This window comes from Chaetura pelagica, unplaced genomic scaffold (assembly GCF_000747805.2).
Source record: "Chaetura pelagica isolate M959 unplaced genomic scaffold, ChaPel_1.0 scaffold45, whole genome shotgun sequence".
Taxonomy (NCBI): domain Eukaryota; kingdom Metazoa; phylum Chordata; class Aves; order Apodiformes; family Apodidae; genus Chaetura; species Chaetura pelagica.
The window spans coordinates 2,735,379-2,753,963 of NW_009953217.1; the positions used below are offsets into that span (position 1 = coordinate 2,735,379).

At 44.0% G+C, this 18,585-nt stretch overlaps 1 protein-coding gene across 1 annotated transcript in view; it reads left to right on the plus strand.

Annotated features, from left to right (window-relative positions):
* The window catches only part of ULK1 (unc-51 like autophagy activating kinase 1), a 78,138-nt gene that overhangs the window by 35,121 nt on the left and 24,432 nt on the right, over positions 1 to 18,585 (plus strand). Inside the window, exons 8-11 of the mRNA XM_009997639.1 lie at positions 2,787 to 2,845; positions 6,713 to 6,795; positions 10,645 to 10,695; positions 17,662 to 17,750. Coding sequence (XP_009995941.1) covers positions 2,787 to 2,845; positions 6,713 to 6,795; positions 10,645 to 10,695; positions 17,662 to 17,750 — 282 coding nt within the window. The remainder of the gene's footprint in view (positions 1 to 2,786; positions 2,846 to 6,712; positions 6,796 to 10,644; positions 10,696 to 17,661; positions 17,751 to 18,585) is intronic.

Sequence of the window (18,585 nt, forward strand, 5' to 3'; positions counted from 1 at the left end):
TGCTGAATGCCAGGGTTGGCTCAACATATTTCCACTGCTGCTCAGACCAGAGTAACAGTGGCAAGATTGAACTTGTCCAATTGTCCTTGTATATAGAAAGGACAGACAAGAACAGAGCCAGGAACACTAATGCAGCTGCTCCGTAGTAACATGAGAGGGAGAATAAGGGCATGAATTTGCCTGCTGGCCTGTCTCCTGTTTGTGGGGGAAACTGAGCTGCCTGTTCTGCATCTCTGCTTCTGACTGATGGATGCTATCTTACAGGTAGCAGCTGGCTCTGTTTCTCTTGAGTGGTCTAGCTGTTAGGTGCCTAAAAGTTGCTTTCTGGTGTTTCTCTTGGGTAGGGTGTATCTGCCTGGAAGGCAGATTTCAAAATAAGGCCATAGCTTCTTAGAAGAAGGAATTCAAATGGCATTTTTAATGTAATACAAACACTTCTGCATTTTTTCTGTTATTCTCCGAGAAGCTCTATGTATGGAAGAAGAGGTGAGCAGAGTGGCTGAAGGTATCAGTGCTTTGTGAAATGGATGGTAACAGCAGGAGGGCCATGGGCACATTGCTGCTAGCCTGAGAATCTGCTGCGAGGAGCAGAACTGGTTGATTCAGTTGATTAATAATGAAGTTACATGAAGATGTGGTTGATTTTACCAAATTAATGGTGATCCCAAATTACTCTCTTCCCCAGCAGGGAGCTGCCTGTATCAGAGAACAGACTTGTATTGTGGGCTTCTGGGGACAGCCCTAATAAGGAAGCAGGTCTGGGTGGGGAGCCTGTCACTCTGGATGTGGTCCTTGCAGAACAAGTGGGAATTGTACCAAGACAGCAGAATGTGGAGAAACAACATCCCTACAGGGATATCTTTTTTAATTTGTACAAAGAGGAGGGGAACTTCACTGAGGAGTTTGTTTTTATCCAAGCTACTGCTTAGAAATCCTCTGTAATGAACTGGGCTTTGCATGTGTGGTGATTTTAATATACTCTATCTTTATTGCCAGGAATAATACTGACAAAACAGCATTTGAAATAGATCAGAGCTTCATTGTATTTGTGAAACAATTGAGATGTAGCGACAGGAAATGAACAGAGCAAACAGCCAAGGCTTGTATCTCTCTGATGTGAGCCAACACTTTGCTTCCCTGCATGGAGTTCAGTTCCTTCTCTCACATTATGTCTGTCAGGCACATTTTTCATCACACAGAGCTTTGTGGCCAAGCCATTTGGTGCAGTGTGTACCCTTGCTTCCTTGAAGTTTGCCAAATATGAAGAATTTAATTACGGAACAGGATCTGCAAGGGGAAAGGTGTAAAATGGAGTTTGACTGAACCAAATTAAGTGATTGGAAATGTTGATGCAGTTTGGAATCTATGTCACAGGGTGCTTTGCTGAATAACATTCATTTTAATGGTTTATGAAGAAAGTATTTTTGCATCTCCTCTTTGGGTTCTTGCTGAACAGCAAAGGGTAGGTTGTTGCAGAAAGGAGAGCCAGGAAATCTTTATTTCCTTCTCTTAGGAATCCAGCAGCTTTTATTGGTGCACATTGATAGGAGAGCTGTAGAGCTTGGGTTGCTAAGGCTATGGAACAAATACTGTCATATTAATACTACACAAGTCTATTGATATTAGCAGTCTTTTGAGACTTTGGTTTCTCATGAGGTTTTGTTCTGAATTCTCACAGGTATCCTTAACTTACATCTCCAGCCAGAGGGAGTAGCTGATGTTGAAACAGCATCTTATGTGGCTGCTTTTCCAGCCATGCTGTGTTTAGTGGTATTTTGATGGCCATCTGCAGCCTGACTTGTCTGATTTGCTGGTTTAAGCATCTTAATTGACCTTAAATGCTTCTAATTTAGAAATGGAAGTAGGTGAAAGGCTCAAGGGTTTTTTAGCCTACCCTGAACATCGGGAGAAGCTGCTTGTTGCCTCCTCACTCACACTTTCCTACACACTCTGCTGCAGCAATAATTGTAGACGAATCCCTCTGATCTTCCTTCCCTGTTTATATGGGCCTTCATGCCTGTGTCATGCCAGCCAGCCTGCTTTGCCTTTAATAAAGAGACTTTGCCTAAGCAGAAAAGCTTGAGACAATAGGGTTAATTTACTGGCCTGTATTATTAATTGCATAAAAACTAATGCAGAAACTATGTTGGGAGATTTTTGTGTCTGTGCTTCTGTACTGGAGATTTTATTTTTAACCTGAGCCATAAACCTTTTGTCATCAGTGTTCCCAAGTGTTGTGTATATTATTGCATAAATTGGAGCTGTGGCTTGAGACCTTCTGGCTTCCTGGAATTAAAGTAGAAAATCCTAATTCAGTTGCTTTTTCTCCATGGTCTCTTCATAGATTACCCTTGCCCATCAACAGGCTCTCTTCCCCCTTTCTAAATGCCCTGCAGCACTAATCCATGTTCTCAGCAGGAGCTGCCATTCATAATTTGGAACTCCTCAGGTCTGCAATCATTTTAGCCTCCTGGGTGAGGCTATTAGGCCAGCTCAGACCTGAGCATCAGAGCCTACTGCAGTGAAGCTCAGCCCTTAAAAGGGAAGAGCAGGACAGAACCAGGTCAGGGAGAAAAAGACAACAAACAGGCTGAAATACTGTGTTTTCACTCTGGCACAGTGCTGGATTTATCACTCTAAAGCAAGCTGCAGGTTCTTGTTGTCTGTGCTGGTTCAGCAACTGGAAAGTGCCTCTCTGCTCTTCAGAGTAACTGTGATACAGAAATACCAGTTCCTTTCCTTCATTGTCAACTGCTTCATGCTCTGGTTTTCTTTCTCCTCTACAGGCCAGCAGCCCACAGGATCTTCGTCTCTTCTATGAGAAAAACAAGATGCTGATGCCGAAGTAAGCATTTGTCCAGTGTTGCTGTTTGTATACGCTTGTCTGCTCTGTCTTTACACCTGTCCTCACATGCTCCTGCTTGTCATTCAAGAAGGTGACCGCAAGATATTTGGCCACCTGCCTTCCCCAGTTCCTTATACCAACAGTGATGTGGCCCAGAGAAAGTCAGCAGTGGATTGCCAGATCTGGTGTTCTCTCTTTTCAGAGATACTGCTTCTCTCCTACATTGCAAAAATGCAGGGTGATTAGTGATTTCAAGAGCCAGGCAGTGGTCTTGTCCCACATGTGGCTTCCTGAAGGCTGGAAGCCTTGGGAAGAAATCATGGCAATTCCTGGATCATGCGAGCAGCCAAACAAGCAGTCTCTCTGTAACCTTCCATACCTGACTGCAGATCACATTCCCTTTTTCCATGTGTCAGGACAGCAACTGCTAGTGTCCATCCTGCTAATAGGAGGAAATCTAACCTCAATGGAAATGGACACTACTGCAGTTTCCAAGGGCAAGATAACTGCTTTGGTCCCACTGGGGTGTGTTACCTAGCGAAGCATCTCGCTGCCACTCAGTGCTGTGATTTGTCAGTGTATTTTGGTGTTTTGTTGCTGTGCTCTTTCCTTTCTGTCTCTGAGCTCTTAAAGCAGAACCTCATGCCTTCTCTTAAAACCTTAGCCCAGCATAAAGACAGAACTGAAGTTCCAAGTTTATACATCAAAACATGGGAAGGTTTTTAACTGGGAAGTTAGTTTCCATTTGGCAGAGCTGCTCATGCAGCCACATATGCAGAAAGTTGCTGTGTGTGGATTTTTTTCCTATCAGTTTAGAGAGCTCCAAGAGATAGAAGAAGGAACTGTCAAGAAGCTAGAGCTGTTATCAATGACTTATGCTATGCAATTCATTTCCTTCTAAGTACTTCCTTTTTTGATGTAGGGCAAAGGGGTAAGCTTCTACTGGAGCATCTGTGTGCTCATCTGGACTGAATCAGAGGGCATGATGGAGTAAAACACTGAAATACAAAGCAAGAAGCATAGTTGAAGCCAAGTAGTCCTTGTGAGCCCAAAGCAGAGCTTCTGTTTCCCCCACACAGCCTGAAACATGGCTGTTCACCTTTGAGTTAGTCCCTCTTACTAACACAAAAAAATTAATGCCTGCAATTAATAAACTTCCTTGTGTTGTTCACTCTGCCCTGCTGCTGCTTTGGCTGGTGGTGTGTGCAGTGGGAGGCAAGTGAGAGGAGAAATGAAACTCAGCTGTGAGAGGAAGGCATGTCTGTTCATGTAGGGATTAGTCCTTTTCCTTTGTTGGAAGTCCTTTACACACTCTGGATTTACCATTTTCCCTTATGTACACTTTTTAACTACCACGTTCCTCAAAAATTTAGATCCGAGGCCATTGCTTTTTCACCCAAGACCATTGTTAGATCACCATAGAAGTCTGATCCAAAGTGGCCTTTGTGTAAATGCCCATTCCCTGCTTTCCAAAGTCAGTTTGTCTCTTTAACATGAACTGCAATCTGTGCTATTTCCTGAGTAAACATGAATAAACTGCCTCTGCCAGCCCTGCCAACACAGAATGAAACATGAAACCAGTCCAGAGACCTCCCTCTCCGACTGCAGGAGTGCCAGGATCTGGTTTCATTTTCCTTGGGGGTAGGCAGGCTGGCACCCACCTCCCTGCATCCCCATGGAAAGGGCTGTGTTTTGGCTTGGGAATGGGGTGGGGAAGAAAGCTCATTAAATGCTTATCAGTGGTCTCTGCCTGCCAGGCTGGTGCTGTTGCTGACAGGTGAAATGTTCTGAGCTGGGGGTCCCATGTCAGTAGGAGAAAGCCCAAAGCTCTCACAGTTTTAATAGCACTGATCTGAATAGCTGAGGCTCATTTTATTGAGTTGTGTGGCAAAATATATTCTAGATCATGGAGGGAAAGGGGCACTTTGTTTGCCTATGTTTAGAAAGATAGCCTTGGAAGATAATACTGTAGGGTAGCAAAGCTTGATGTTTTAGATGTGAGAGAGAATACACATAGGCAGTTAATCTGCACTGTCTTCAGTCTGTGTTGCAACATCTGAGGTCTACTGCTTGACCTGCCTCTTTCTTAAAACCATGCAAAAGCTGGAGTCATTGCTGGGAAATGGACTCATTTTGGATGAAAGCTTTACGTGTCATGGATAAATAAATCATGATGATAATGCTGGAGGACTGCAGGCCTCCAGCACTAATGTATTTTTCAGGAGACTCTGCTAGCTGTAGTATCTTAGGTTATTCTGTTACACAGTGTGCTTCTAAGGCACACCTTTTTTGATGAGAGGCTGTTTTTTCTAGGCTCAAACTGAGTCTAATTTTAACTACATCCCTTCTGTAGTTCTGGTGGCCTCTTCCTTTGTCGGCCTGGAAAAGTGCACAGAACCTTACTGGTGTCAGGGCTGGAAAAGCAGCTCTTCCAGGACAAACAAGGATGGGGGATGCATGCCATCATTCTCTGTTCTAGGAATCACTGGGTTCAAATTCCTGTGCCAGGGAGGCCTAGGGCTTCACAGAAAAATAACAGGGCAGTGCTGAAACCTATAAATACACACCTTGCCTCACATCTCTAGTTTTGCTGAGCAAGGATCTGTTGGTGCTTGCTGGCACCTCTTTTTCCTCCACTGTTTTTGTCCCAGCTTACTTGTTTTTGTTTGTGGGTTGTTGTTTTTTTTTTCACTCTGTCTGTAACAGGGGTAGAGCTGTGGGTAGAGGTGCAGGAAGGCTTGTTTCTCCCAGCACCAGCTGGGCCAGGCTGCAGGGTGGTGGGTGATGCCAGCCCTGCCCCTGCTGCCACGTGCTGCAGTGCTGAGCAGGCTCGGAATTACTGAGCTGAGCACACAGGCTGTTACCTCAGCTGACCTGAGTGTGGGGAGAGGGGAAAGCCTGGCAGACTGTGGGGGCCATGCTGGGCACAGCCATGGTAAACAGAGGCAATCCTGGAAGGAATTGGAGCCACCTACGCTTATTTTGGAGAGCTGTGCTCTGGCCGTGGGCAGGCCCAAGAGTGCTGCTGGTTAAGGAGGATAAGCCAGCAGAGCTGAATCCTCTTAGGCAAGAACTGAACTTGGCTTTCCCTGCATTAAGCACTTCATTTATTCCCTGCTTCTTCCAATCTACTAAGGTTGTGAAGAGCTGCCCTGGCCTCTTCCCCATCTGCTTGTGGGGTGAGGGAGAGGACATTGATTTACCAGCTCTTTTGTGCTGCCATGGCTGTTGAAAGAGTATTTTCTTCCTAGCAATGCTGGAAACTGTGGCAGTAGCTGAGCTGCACTAAGTTTAGCTTGCTTGGGTGGCAGTTGCTCACTTCTTAATGGCCTTTGATTAGTAAATGCTGTATATCAAGCAAATAGACAAAGGTTGCTTCCTAGCCTTACATAAGCTGCATTGAAAAAGAAATGCCTTAATAAAATGGTAATAATTGGTGATATGATTCACCACCAGTGTCTTAATTGAAAGCTTCCCCTTGGTTACTGCTTTATTTTAATGACCTTATTCATACTAGAAGAAGAGATTTTATTTATCATATGCAAAATATTGCTTGTTGAATGGATTTGGCTGAGAACCAGAGGGATGTCATTGGCAGCACTGTGGAAGGGAAGGAACTGCAGGTGCTCCTGGGAGAGGCCACTACAGCTAGATTAGCTGTAGCCTTACAATTACAATGGGGAGTAAAAGCCAAACAGATGCAAATGGAGATGTTCCTCTTCAGCCTCTCTCCAGCAAGCTGCTCTTATGGTCCTAGCCCAGCAGGCACAAAATGAGTTTGCATTTGCAGGTTGCCTTCCTGAATATGTAAAAGCAGTTTAAGTAGACTGCAAGCCTCTCTTATTTTGTTTTTGTTTTCAATCCTAGCATCCCCAGGGAGACATCAAGCCACCTGAGGCAGCTGCTGCTGGGCCTTTTGCAGCGTAACCATAAGGACCGCATGGACTTTGGTAAGACCTCCTTCCATTTTCAGTTCTTCTGCCTGTCTGTGTAGTCTTCTGTGCCATGGCACTGCACAAACCTCTGCACTTTTGGCTCATGCCTAGAGAAGCATCCCAGACACCTGGATGTCACCTGTGCCTGGAACATTACATAATCTTGGGGTCTTTGGTATATGTGCTGGAAAGGTTAATGCTGATTCCAGTGCAGTTTTGTAAACCCAGAGATTTGGCTCGTCTGCAGAAAATGGGTCTTATGTTCCCTCTCCTGGTTTCTGCTCTTATACTGTCTCCGAACTTCTGTTGCTTTAAGACCACTCCGTTGCCTTTTATTCTTCCCTTTACCTCTCCCTTCCTCTCATGGGGCTGTTGGTAGAATAGGTAAGTTTGCCCCCAGCCTCTGTATTCCAGTAGGTTTTTGTGCTGGGCAAGACTTCAGTTGGTTTGTCTGAAAAAGGCTGTGAGGGCCCAAACCCATGGATTTGTGTGCTTTTTGCACAGGCTTCACCTTTTTTCCTGAGAATCAAGTGTGTTTGTGTTTTCAGGATATTGCTTTTCAGTCAGACTTGGGATAAAAGGATTTGACATTTCTGGTTTGGGGGGTTTGTTATCTGTTTGTGTTGCTTGTCTGCTCAAGTGGATTGTTTCTTGCTGGGTAGTATATGCTAGTTCATGGAGGGAAATTGTTTTGTAGCCTCTGTCAATCTTTTGGAATAGAGATGTCCAAAAAGAAAGCCTTTTTGGTGATAGTGTCACCTGTGTGAAGCAAACATGTGAATTAACTGAAGCTGGTCATAATTATCCAGTGTACAATGTAAAGGACTGGTTACTAGGGTGCAGAAGTGAGGGGGGGAGAAAAAAGCTTTTTGAAAAGGGAGTTGCTGAAGCTGCTGAAAGACTGACTTGGATATAGGCACCTCTCAGTATTATTCACTGCAAGTTTTTGTCTAGGCTGTGGATCTCTACCTCTTCTATCACGCTGCTGTGCATTTCAAAAGAAAATATCTTTGAGGTTCCTGTTTCCCTGGTGTCAGATACTGATTCTGGTAAACCTTTTTAGCCCTCCATAAGCTGTTTTGTACCTCTTGGGAGTAGACTGCATGAGTCAGTGTCTAACACTTGGAAATTTGAGATAATATACTTTGATTTCACTCTGGACAACAGCTACAGCACATCTTGCAGCACTGAGCTCGTTGCCTGCCCTTAATTGCGTGTGATCCTTTTCTCTATAAATTGCCATGTCCTTGTAAGGTGTAATTGTTTTTCAGGCAGAGTTCATGTAAATATTCTATACAGAAGCCTGTATTTGCAGTTTTCCATGTGCTTTATAGAAGGCAGATCTCAGTGATTTTTTTGGTATCCCATGTCATATTAAAATATGGCATTTCCTCTCTCCTGTTGGTGGAGAGGAAAGCAAGCACCAAAGCCATGATTTATTTAGACCAATACACGTCTTCAGCATCCAGTTGCAATCTTGGTCTCATCCACCCTTGCCTCCTCTCCTCTGACCCTTTGAAAATCTGCTGAAGCATCTGAGCTTCCTCCTGACTTGTGACACAACTGTTTTACTTGCCATGCTGTCTGCTGGTGCTAGGTCTTCAGCTCCTCTGTGTTCCTAAGGGCTTTGAAATGCTCTGACCTACACCTGCTGAATGGACCCTTCTTCTTTTTCTTAATACCAATTCAGGAAAGCTCCAAATTTTGTCCCTTGCCAAAATAGTAGCAATACTGAAATGGGAGCACTTCCCTGTGCCCAACTGTCACCATGTTCTCAGCTGTGATCTGTGGCCAGTAGCACACAACCTGTTAATGCCCCAGAGCTCATAGTACCACCTAAAGCTGATCTCCCAGATCTCCCTCTTCCATTAGGTAGCCCTCAGTAGACAGATGATTTGTTCTGCTACTGGCAAACTAACAACTGTAGACTGCTCTCTTCACCTACACTACTTCTGAAAGGTCTACTTTGGCTGATGGTCACTGTCTTTGTTCACTGTTCCTTTGCCTTCCTGTGCTTCATAAAGTGAAGATTCTTGGTGTGCTGCTGAATCAGGGATGATTCCTGAACACCTGTCCCCAAAGGAGCAGTGTGTCCTACTGCTCCTTGTTCCCTGAGGGCTCCACGGAGCTCCCCCAGAGTTTAGTTGATTCACACAACAGCAACAAGTAAGACTGAAACTTCATTTACTTGTGTTTCAGCTGCTCTTCTACCAGAAGCTGATGGTCTTTGAGATCTCAAGAGTATCTAGAGGAAAGCCAGGAGGATTTCTAGTTGCAAGTTTCCTACTGATGATTAAAAGGAAGATTGTTTAAAGTTTACTTTACAAGCACAACTAGTAAGCAGTTTGGAGAAGGGAGGGGGAAAAATGAAAGATAATTTCCACTCCCTCAGTTGAATCAGCTCAGGTCAGGGATGTTATCCTCTACAGGAGCAGCCTAAAGAAGTAGGAAGCTCCAGCAGATGAGCAGCTTCCAGCAGGATAGGCATGTTGTTCATACACAGCAGATCTTATCTGTGAGATTCCAGCTTTCCTGGCCAGAGATTTCCATCACTTGTGCTGAGCTCCAGACCAGTGCACTCTGGCTGCAGGGCCCTGGCATGGCAGTGGCAAGGAGGAGCCAGGGAGAGAGGAAATTAAGTCTAAAAAGCAGACAGACAAACTCAGTTGCTACTTTCTGGAAATCTCACTGACCAAAGAGGAGCTGTTTATAGAAAACAGAAGTTTGTAAACTTGGGTGTTGCAACAGGAAATTGATGCTGGGAAAACAAGTTGAACTGCCTGCAGTTGGCCAAATGATTAGTGTTGATCCATGACTAACGCTCCTGAAGGGTTGAGTTGCTGGTTGTGATATGAGAGGACTCTGGCACAGAGCTGCAGTGGATCAGAAACAAGCAGTCAGGAGGAGTGGCTACTTGTGAGGACAGGCTAACATGTAGAAGACTTCCAGCAAGCCAGGACAGAAGCTTTTCTTGGCCTGGATCTGTAGAACTCCTCCTGTAATGAGTGAAGAAAGCAGCAGTTGTGTCTGGTGTGAAAGGAGGGGATATTTGGCTGTGGTTCTATGGTGGCTTTTTAGAAAACATTTCTTCCTTCAGTGCAGGGTGAATTTGAGTCTGTGTGTGGTGAAGATCCCTCAGTGGAAGTCCTTTTTGTCCATCATTTCTCCCCTGTGGAGATGTGATAAATACAGCTCCCCTGGATCCTTGCAGTTAGGGTGACTTGCAACCCTGATCCACCAGGATTTAGCACTTCTTTGTGCCTTAGAATTTCCAAATGCGATCATGGCGGTCACGGGCATCTGGCCCTCAGTAACTCCCATTCCTAGAAGTGTAAGAGCTGTTGAAAGACAGAGGAACATTAACAAGTAATTTAGTGTATTCTCCCTGGCAGCAAAACCTTTCTAAGTTCTTTAATTCCCTGTGGGGAAGAAAAATCCGTTAGGACTCACTATCAGTATTAAAGTACAAACCCTCGAGTCCTTCGGCCATGCTTGTGGCAAAGATTTCTTTTCCTCCCTTTCTTCATTCATATAATTGCTCCATCTGATTTCCCTTCCCCACCCTGCCCACTTCTGTTTGGCAGAGATGTTTGGTAGCAGAGGAGCCACTTTTTTTTTGTTTCATGCTTCCCTAGCAATCCCTGGATCCAAATAACTTCACATCCTTTTTTTGTGGGTAGATCTTGCGTTCAGTTCCCAGTGTGCATTGTTGACCACTACTGTATGGAACCTCAGCCAGGCTGGTTGACCAGATTGCATGGAAAAATCACTGTAAAATACTGTAACTTGCTGTGCTTTAACCGTTTTGTAAACTTCTTAGTCATTTCCTTTCACTGAGTCATTGTTCTTGATTTTTTTTTTCAGATGAATTTTTTCATCACCCATTCTTGGATGCAAGTGCCTCTATGAAAAAATGTAAGTGCTGCATTTTTTTATTACAACTCTTTTTGATCTATGAAATGCTTTTCACTGTCATTGTTCTTGATTTTTTTTTTCAGATGAATTTTTTCATCACCCATTCTTGGATGCAAGTGCCTCTATGAAAAAATGTAAGTGCTGCATTTTTTTATTACAACTCTTTTTGATCTATGAAATGGGCTCCTTTAATGCTAGTTCAAAAGGAAAGAAAATTGCTTTCCATTTTCTTAGTTATTTAGGCAGAGATGCAGTGTTTGTTACTGTGTCATGTGCGGATTTTGACATCAAAATGTATTTAATTTTGCTGAGTTATCTTCAAAAGGATGATTAGAGGGCTATTTACAAACCTAAAGTAGAAGTAAGTTTAGTTTTGAAATGTATTCAGCTGCTTTGAATGAAGTGCTTGGCCAGTGGGGATCCCTGTAGGTAAACAGGGTTATGCAACGTGATCTTGCTTTTTGTCCACATCTGTAGGACAGATAGTGAATGGTGGAAACTGGCACTCTTGTTCATGTTTCCCAGGTGGTACCTTAGGTTGGCCGTGCCAAATGGCAGGCTCTGGTTACCAGATATTTTCTCACCATTTACTTCTGAATCCTTGATAAATCTTGTTTTTGAGAGGTTATATTCAGGCACTCTGTGAGAACTGCCCAGAACAAAGACAGGTTTCCAGTGAAAATTCTTTCATTCCTCTTCTGATTCAAAACTTTTGAAAATGTCCAACCACATGTACTATGATCCAGAGGTTTGTTTTCAGTGGAAAACAATCCAGAATTTCTTCTAGTGTATGAGATAAAGTAGTCCTCTGGCCAAGAGACTTGGTTTAGTGGAATTGTGTATGATTGTCATCTTCTGGAAGGATCCTTCTGGGCCTCTAATCTCCTGAGTAAATGATAGAGCCAAGCTTTTCATCAGTGACTGGTTTGGGGTGCTGAAGGCAGGGGCTGGAAGTTTCAGAGGAAGCATGTCCAATGCTTTCTGAACATGGAGCCCACCTTGGACCGATGTTGTTGGTGGATACCTCCCTTGTCTGAAGTCCACATCACTCCTGAGAGTCTTCTGCTTTCCTGCTTCCAGAGCAGGACTTCTCAGCTGATTCCTGATACAGATTTTAACTGTGTACTTAGGCGACCATCCTGTGCGCAGGAAAAGACGCTTCTGGTTTAGGCGAACTGGGAAACCAGTGAGGCCTGTGGCTCCAGCTTCAGCAGCAAGATGTGGGGCCAGTCCTTTAAAACAGGACTGCTCTGCAGGCAGGAAAGGATTCTGCCTGTGTGACACTGCTCGTAATCCAGCTCAGCATTCAGCATCAGCTGTACCACTGCCATGTGGGAAAAGCTCTTCAAAGTCTGATTGCCCTGTGGGCAGAGAACTCCCTCAGCATCTCCTTGCATGCCCACCAGCTCATCTCCTGCCTCCAGCAGTTCCGTTGCTTCACTGGCAAGAGGAATGGAAAACTCCCTACAAACAGGAGAGGGTTCTTCTGACTTGGCCTCAGTTTCCAAGGTCTGCACATTTGCTGTGCAAAAAACAGAGGCATCATTATGAGCAGGGAACTGTAGCTCAGCCTTTGCCCCCAGCAGCACCAAAGTTAATGGTATGGGGTCGAGGCCCAAGAAAAAGTGTGACTTTTCTGGCAGTCAAGGACTGCCTGGACTCCAGACCTCTCTGTTCCCCTGCTGGTCATCGCTTCCAAGCATATGTCCATGACCTGGAGTCCTCTCTAGGCAAGAGAGACCACTACCAGTTTTGAAAAGGGAGAGAGGTAGGTTCTCTTTGCTGGAAGACTTGTTGCTGTGCACTGATACTAGTCTTCTGCCAGAGAAGATGATTCTTGTAGTCTGCTGTGGAGGTCTGTGCTGCTGCCTGATGGCAGTAATAGATGAAGGCCTCTGGGAAGTGCAGTGAAGAGCCTGGATGAGAGAGGCTGCATGAGGGAATGGAGGTCCTCTTGATTTCTTGAATAGAAGAGAGTAGAGCCAGTATGTCAGCAGAGGTCGTGGATTACGGTGATGTCAATAAGAAGGGGATGCTGCTTAGCACAGCATGCTTAATATTGGCATAGTTTTAGCTGAAGTAGGTGACTGCAAGGTTGCAGTTGCTTGGGAGCTAGCTCCCCTGGCTTTGTGTGCAGAACCTGACCAAGTCCAAAAGTCTGTTGTGCTACTTCATCTCAACATGGCTCAGCATCATGAGTGTAGGAAGTATCAAAGAGGACAAGAGATATGGCTGCATCTGAATCGTTATGATCACCCTCAAGTCTTCAAGCCTGCAATGGAGAAGCATGAGAAGGAACAGTGGTTCTCCCCGAGAGCTGATCTGTGTTACGGAGTAGCAGCCTTTGCCTGAGGAACCTTCCAGTTCAGATGCACCTGCACTGCAGTGCAGGTGACTGCATCCATCCAGTTTTAGCAACTGCTACTTCCTTTCCACATGAGAAAGCTTTGCAGTCTGAGCAGAGTGTGTTGGCCTCTAACATTTCTGCAGGCAGATCTGCCCTCAGGTAGTGGGGACAGAAGACAGCTCCCACCAGTGTGCAGCTCTGAGCACATCACCTGGGCTTCTGAACCATCAAGGCTGGCCCCAAAGCTGGTCAGAACACAATGACTGAAAATAAAGTTAGAGCCATCAGCTGTTCATTCTGTGTGGATTTGTTAGTGCACCATCTCATGGAATTATGCCAACATTTTTTTTAATAGAATGTAATTTTGGAATTCCAGAAAACTGAAGAAGCCTCAAATGTGGGTAGTTCTCTGAGTGAATAATTTTGAAGTTGTAAGGAGAGGGGCCGAGGTCCCCCTTGTTTAAATATCTACATGTTTTTCAAGATGCTTCATCAGAATCAACATTTCTATCAAAAATCCTTAAAATGACATTTCTGACAAGCTCAACCTCTTGGCTGCAGTTTTGGGGGATGGTTGTTCCCATGTCCCTGCTCTCCCTTCACTCCTGTAGTGAAGCAAGGACCAAAGTCTGCTGACATCCAGGGTGTAGCACAAGGCTCTGTTTGGAGCAGGCTTTAGCCTGCAGAGTAGGTCTACAGCCTTAGGCTTTTTAACTAAACCATGTACTTTCCTTTTTGTTTATTTATCTTTTATATTGTGGGTTTTGTACCTGTGACCAAGCATGTATTTTAGATGTGCAAAACTTTTTATTAATAAAAGTCTTTAAAACACTGTGTCTAGTCAGAATGTTGTCTGTCTGTAGCCAGGTCTGATCAGCATATGGTATGGAGCAGTGTGTTACAGTAATAATGCATAAGAAGGCATAATTAGATGCTTGTGCAAGTCTTCTCTCAGTAAATACATTGTAATTGGTACCCATGCAGAATATTTTGGAGTCTTTTTGCTCCTGCCTTTAATGAATAGTAAGCTGGAACCTCCTTTACTCTGAGTTGAGAGCATGAAACATGAGCAGTTCTGGTTCAGAATATGGGAATATCTGTCAGGTTTAACTTTTACCATCTTTTTAATTGTACATAAAATATTCAAGTCAAAACCAGCAAAAAGTCACCATGACTTCTGTGCAGAAGAGATTGTCATGGTGCAAGCTTTAAACTCTAAAAAGCAGCTAATTCTTTGGGCCAATCCTTTCAGTTTTCACACTCAAACTATTGCTTCATCAGGGACTCCAATCAAATAACTTTTCGATAACTGGTTTTAATTGAATCCAGAGAATCACAAAAATTTCCATTTCTTTAGTGTGTGTAAAACCTGGATTCCAAGTAAAGCTTTATGTGAAGTTTGAAGCTTGGATATTTTTAGGACAACTGGGCCCTGGTAGGATGATTTGTCAGCAGTGATTTTTGCAGATGTAGGATCCAGTACCAAGATCCACCCAGGTGGAGCAGAGGCTTGACTATATGGCTCCCAGCTCTCCCATTTTGAAACCAGTTGATGTTGGTTACACAACACACAGGATGACTGTTCTGTTGCTGGAACAAGTTGGAGAGGACAATTATGAGAACAAAATTATTTACATTACAATTACAATCCAGCAATCTTGGAATTTGGGTGGGGGCCTACAATTCATGTTAACATTCCCTGCATTCAGACTTGAGCTGAAAACATGATGAGCCAAGTGTTTGCACCCTTTTTAATTTTAGGCAGGGAGTGCCTGGGTGTGTGGAGAAGTGAGTGTCTTGCTTTCAAGCTGCCCTACATGGCTGCTGCTGCAAAATGCACCAACAGGGATATGATGGTCAGAGAGGGTTTGTTGGAGCCAAACCCTGTGGTTCTGCATGCATGAAAGTCCATTTTTAGTGTTGGACCTTTTGTGTTGGACATTATAGCAGTTAATTTGGGGAGTTAAGTGTTCCAAATAAGAACATGATTAGTAGAGACAAAATCTCAAGGTGTGCTTCATCTAAAAAGAGTTTTAACTCGAGTTTCAGATGGTAATGGCAAAGTCTACCTGCTTGTCTTCCTTCCTAGATTAAGGGAAGCTGTCCAAAGCAAATAGACAAAAATAGAAAAATGTCAACTCCAGCCAGGTTAAAATCAATAATAAACACAGAATCAAAATAGAGTGGAGGGGACCTTGAGGGAGAACTGAAGTTACTCTAACAAAAATACTAATGCCAGTAAAAATGAACAGTGATGCAAGTCTTGCAGCAGGCACATGTAGGTACAGTTCAGAAATCACTTGCCTCTTCTTAGAAGCACCTTTCCATAGTAGAAAGGTCTGTCTGTACAGGGGTGAATTGTTCTGTAGCACCTCTCTAGACTTCTGGTGTTAAATACATAGGAAAGGTAGTAGGTATTGCTCTGCAGGCTCTGTGGAAAGATGGAGATCAAAGGCAGTGTAGTATAGTCAGGACAGAGCTCTCTGTTTTACAGGCAAGTTCTCAGACCTCTGTGTGTGTTCCCTGAGTGTGGGGAGTGGGACTAGCTGTGCTGGAGGAGCACATGGGGTGCAGGCAGTGTAACTCTGTGCCAAGCCCTTGGCTGACCTCCCAGGATTGCAATTGTCAGGGCACTGCCATCCCTGTTCCTTTTCCAGAGCCAGGACAGTGCTTTTTAACAGCACGGTCCATCCCAGGCACAAAATCAAGTGCTGAATACATGTAGTAGTCTTTCCAAAGCTTTGAGAGGCTTATTTCTTGATGGTTCTAACCATCCAAAAGCTGGCAGAGTGAGCACAGTCAATATGGCCCAACAGAGGAGGGGAAGGAACCTGCACATGAGTGTCACTCTGCTCTGGCTTCCTATTGCACTGCCCCTGGGAATCTTGAATCAATCTCTATTTGCAGTATAACTTATCCTCTTTAGAAAAACATTGGATTTTTGTTGTTGTTAGCAAAGGGTGGAGGAGATCACTGTGACCCTGATTAAGCTGTTGCAGTGGTTGATTACTTATGTTAAAATGTGTATTTTAAGTCTACACTTCTTTGGCTTCATTTTCCTATTGTTGGATCTTGTTATAACTCTAAGTTACTGTACTCTCTTTGAGCTGGAAGCCACTGGTCCAGTCGTACTTGAACCTTCTTTGATAGGCTACATGGAAAGATGTCTTAAAGCTTTTCATTAAAAGGAGAAATTTTCCATTCTTTTATCATTAGAACACTGTTTCAACAGTCAATTGCAGAGAGATGCACTTTTATTTTTCGAGCTCATTGAATAGTAAGTTACTTTGTGGCATTTAATGTGATTAATGACAGAGGGAGCTTTGCTTCAAACAGAAACATTCTTAGGTGTTATTAACTCTCCTTGCATGAAGTAGAGAGTCACTAGCACAGGTCCTGTAAAGGCAGAAATCTGAGAGAAGGTGCTAATTCTTTGCCAGCACAATGGAAGAGAAGCAAAGTGCTCCTCTCCTCACCTGAGCATTGCCTCTGATTTCTGTCTTAAATCATTCAAATACCAGAATGGCTGCAGAGTAAAAGCTGACTCCAAGCTGCCTTGAATTGGGGATGTTTGGACTCTTCTGCACTGTTCAGCCTTGTGCAGGTTGACTAGGGAATTTGAACCACTAAATACTTCAAAGTCTGTTGAAAAGTGGGTGTTAACATTCGACTTGTCTCCCTCCTGAGCTGAGCTCTCAAGTTATTTACTGAGCCTTACTGGTGTAAGTCATTGGAGTTTTGTTTTTTTTTTCCCCTGTCAGGCTTTAATTATATTTTCTGGCTGAAAGTAAATTGTAATAGTCCTTTCAGTGTGAGCTTTATGCCTCTGTGAGGGTTTCAAAAGCCAGTTCAACAATTAACTGAATAGAATTGGCAGTTCAGATACTGAGCAATGAAGAATAAAAGTAAGGGATGCAAGAGCAGCCAGTGGTGTGGAGCAGCTTCTGTACAAAGAGAATAAATAAAGCATTTTTAAGGCTTCTCAGAAGTGTCAGAGGGAGAATGTGTTGAGTTATAGGAAGCAATAAAATATTTCCTTTGTGGGGGGAGGTGTTACAGTGTGTGTCCTGGGATGCCCAAGTGACTCTTAAGGCAGCAAGCAAGCAGGGCTTGAGTAGGTGTGTGTTTGACTTAGCACAGACCTTCCAGCATCTGATGTGTGTGTGCTAAGCCACGAGGTCTGATATCAGAAGAAAAAAAATTCAGGGGCATGGTCTTGCTTCTCACCTCTGCCACTGTCATGAGTAACACAGTCCACTTCTCTGTTTATCTTTCCCTTCACTTGCAAAGACACTTCGGAGGCTCTTTAGGGCAGGAACCATCTTGCTACCTGTGCAGGTCAGCTGTCAAGTAGATGTCTGACCTAGGTCAGATGTTCTTGAGACCTTCCACCCCAAGAGCTATAACTGAAGTAGTGCACGGAGTGGATGGATGGGAGTCATGTAACTGAATTGAATGCTAATTTTTCTTTTGTTCTCTTTTAATTGGCTGCATCTGATACGTGAGGTACATGATGGTAAATGAGGTAAACCTCACGGGGAAAAGATGACAAAGACCTTTCATTATTTATCGATCTTAGTTTGACAACTTCTTTTCATTTTGTCTTTGGCTGTTTTTAGCTGCTTCTGTGCCAATGCCTTCTTATCCCAGTTCAGGCTCCGGTAGTTCCTCCAGCAGCTCTTCTACTTCCCACCTGGCATCACCTCCCGTAAGTACAGCTCAGAGGATGCACTGCTGGTGTGAATGGTCTCCTTGCTTTTGCTGTCTTCTTCTGCAAGTCACTGAATGCTTTTGTTCTGCCAGGATTTGGTTCTGTGTCTTCTCTAGTCTGTTTAGAGTTTGGTTCCTGAAGGTTGTCTCTTTCCACAAGACCTACTTCAGTTTGCCTTTGGTTATTGTGTGAAAAGCCTTTATGAAAGAAGTTGGTATTAATGACACTAGCTTGTCTTGGCAGAGATGGGAAGCTCCTTGGAATAGTTACTAATTCAGGGTATAGCACTGCTTACTTGGCTGCAAGTTCTCTGTTTTCAAGAAAAGTCTCTGTAGGTTGGCAGTGTATCCACCCTCCTTCATAAGGTGACTCTCCTCCTTTCTGACCAGCACTTCCAGGCACCACAGAGGGACATTCAGCAAAGCTGTTTGCTCAGACCAGACCTGCCACAGTCCAGTGGTCTTGTGAGAGATGATCTGAACTGACAGTTTTCTCCCTGGGTACCTGCAATGATGAAAACTTTTCTGGAGGGCAGAATATTAACTGACCAGTAAAGTGACATTCCTCCAGCTTGCTGAACTGAAAGCTTGTTTTAGGAGCCTCTTGGTGAAAGTTGCCTTTTGATTTTGAACTCAGGAATGCTGCTGTTGTGATGGATAGGGGGAGAGAAAAGGAATGAATTTTCTTCTCCCTGAAATTGCTGCCTTTTTACTTTGTTCTCTGAATTTCCCTGGGCCAGAGCTTTTCAACCTCCTTCAAGGAGTGACATGGCTGAATCTTTGTATATTTGTGGAAGAGTTTGCATCTGCAGTGACAGCCTGGTGTGGGAAAG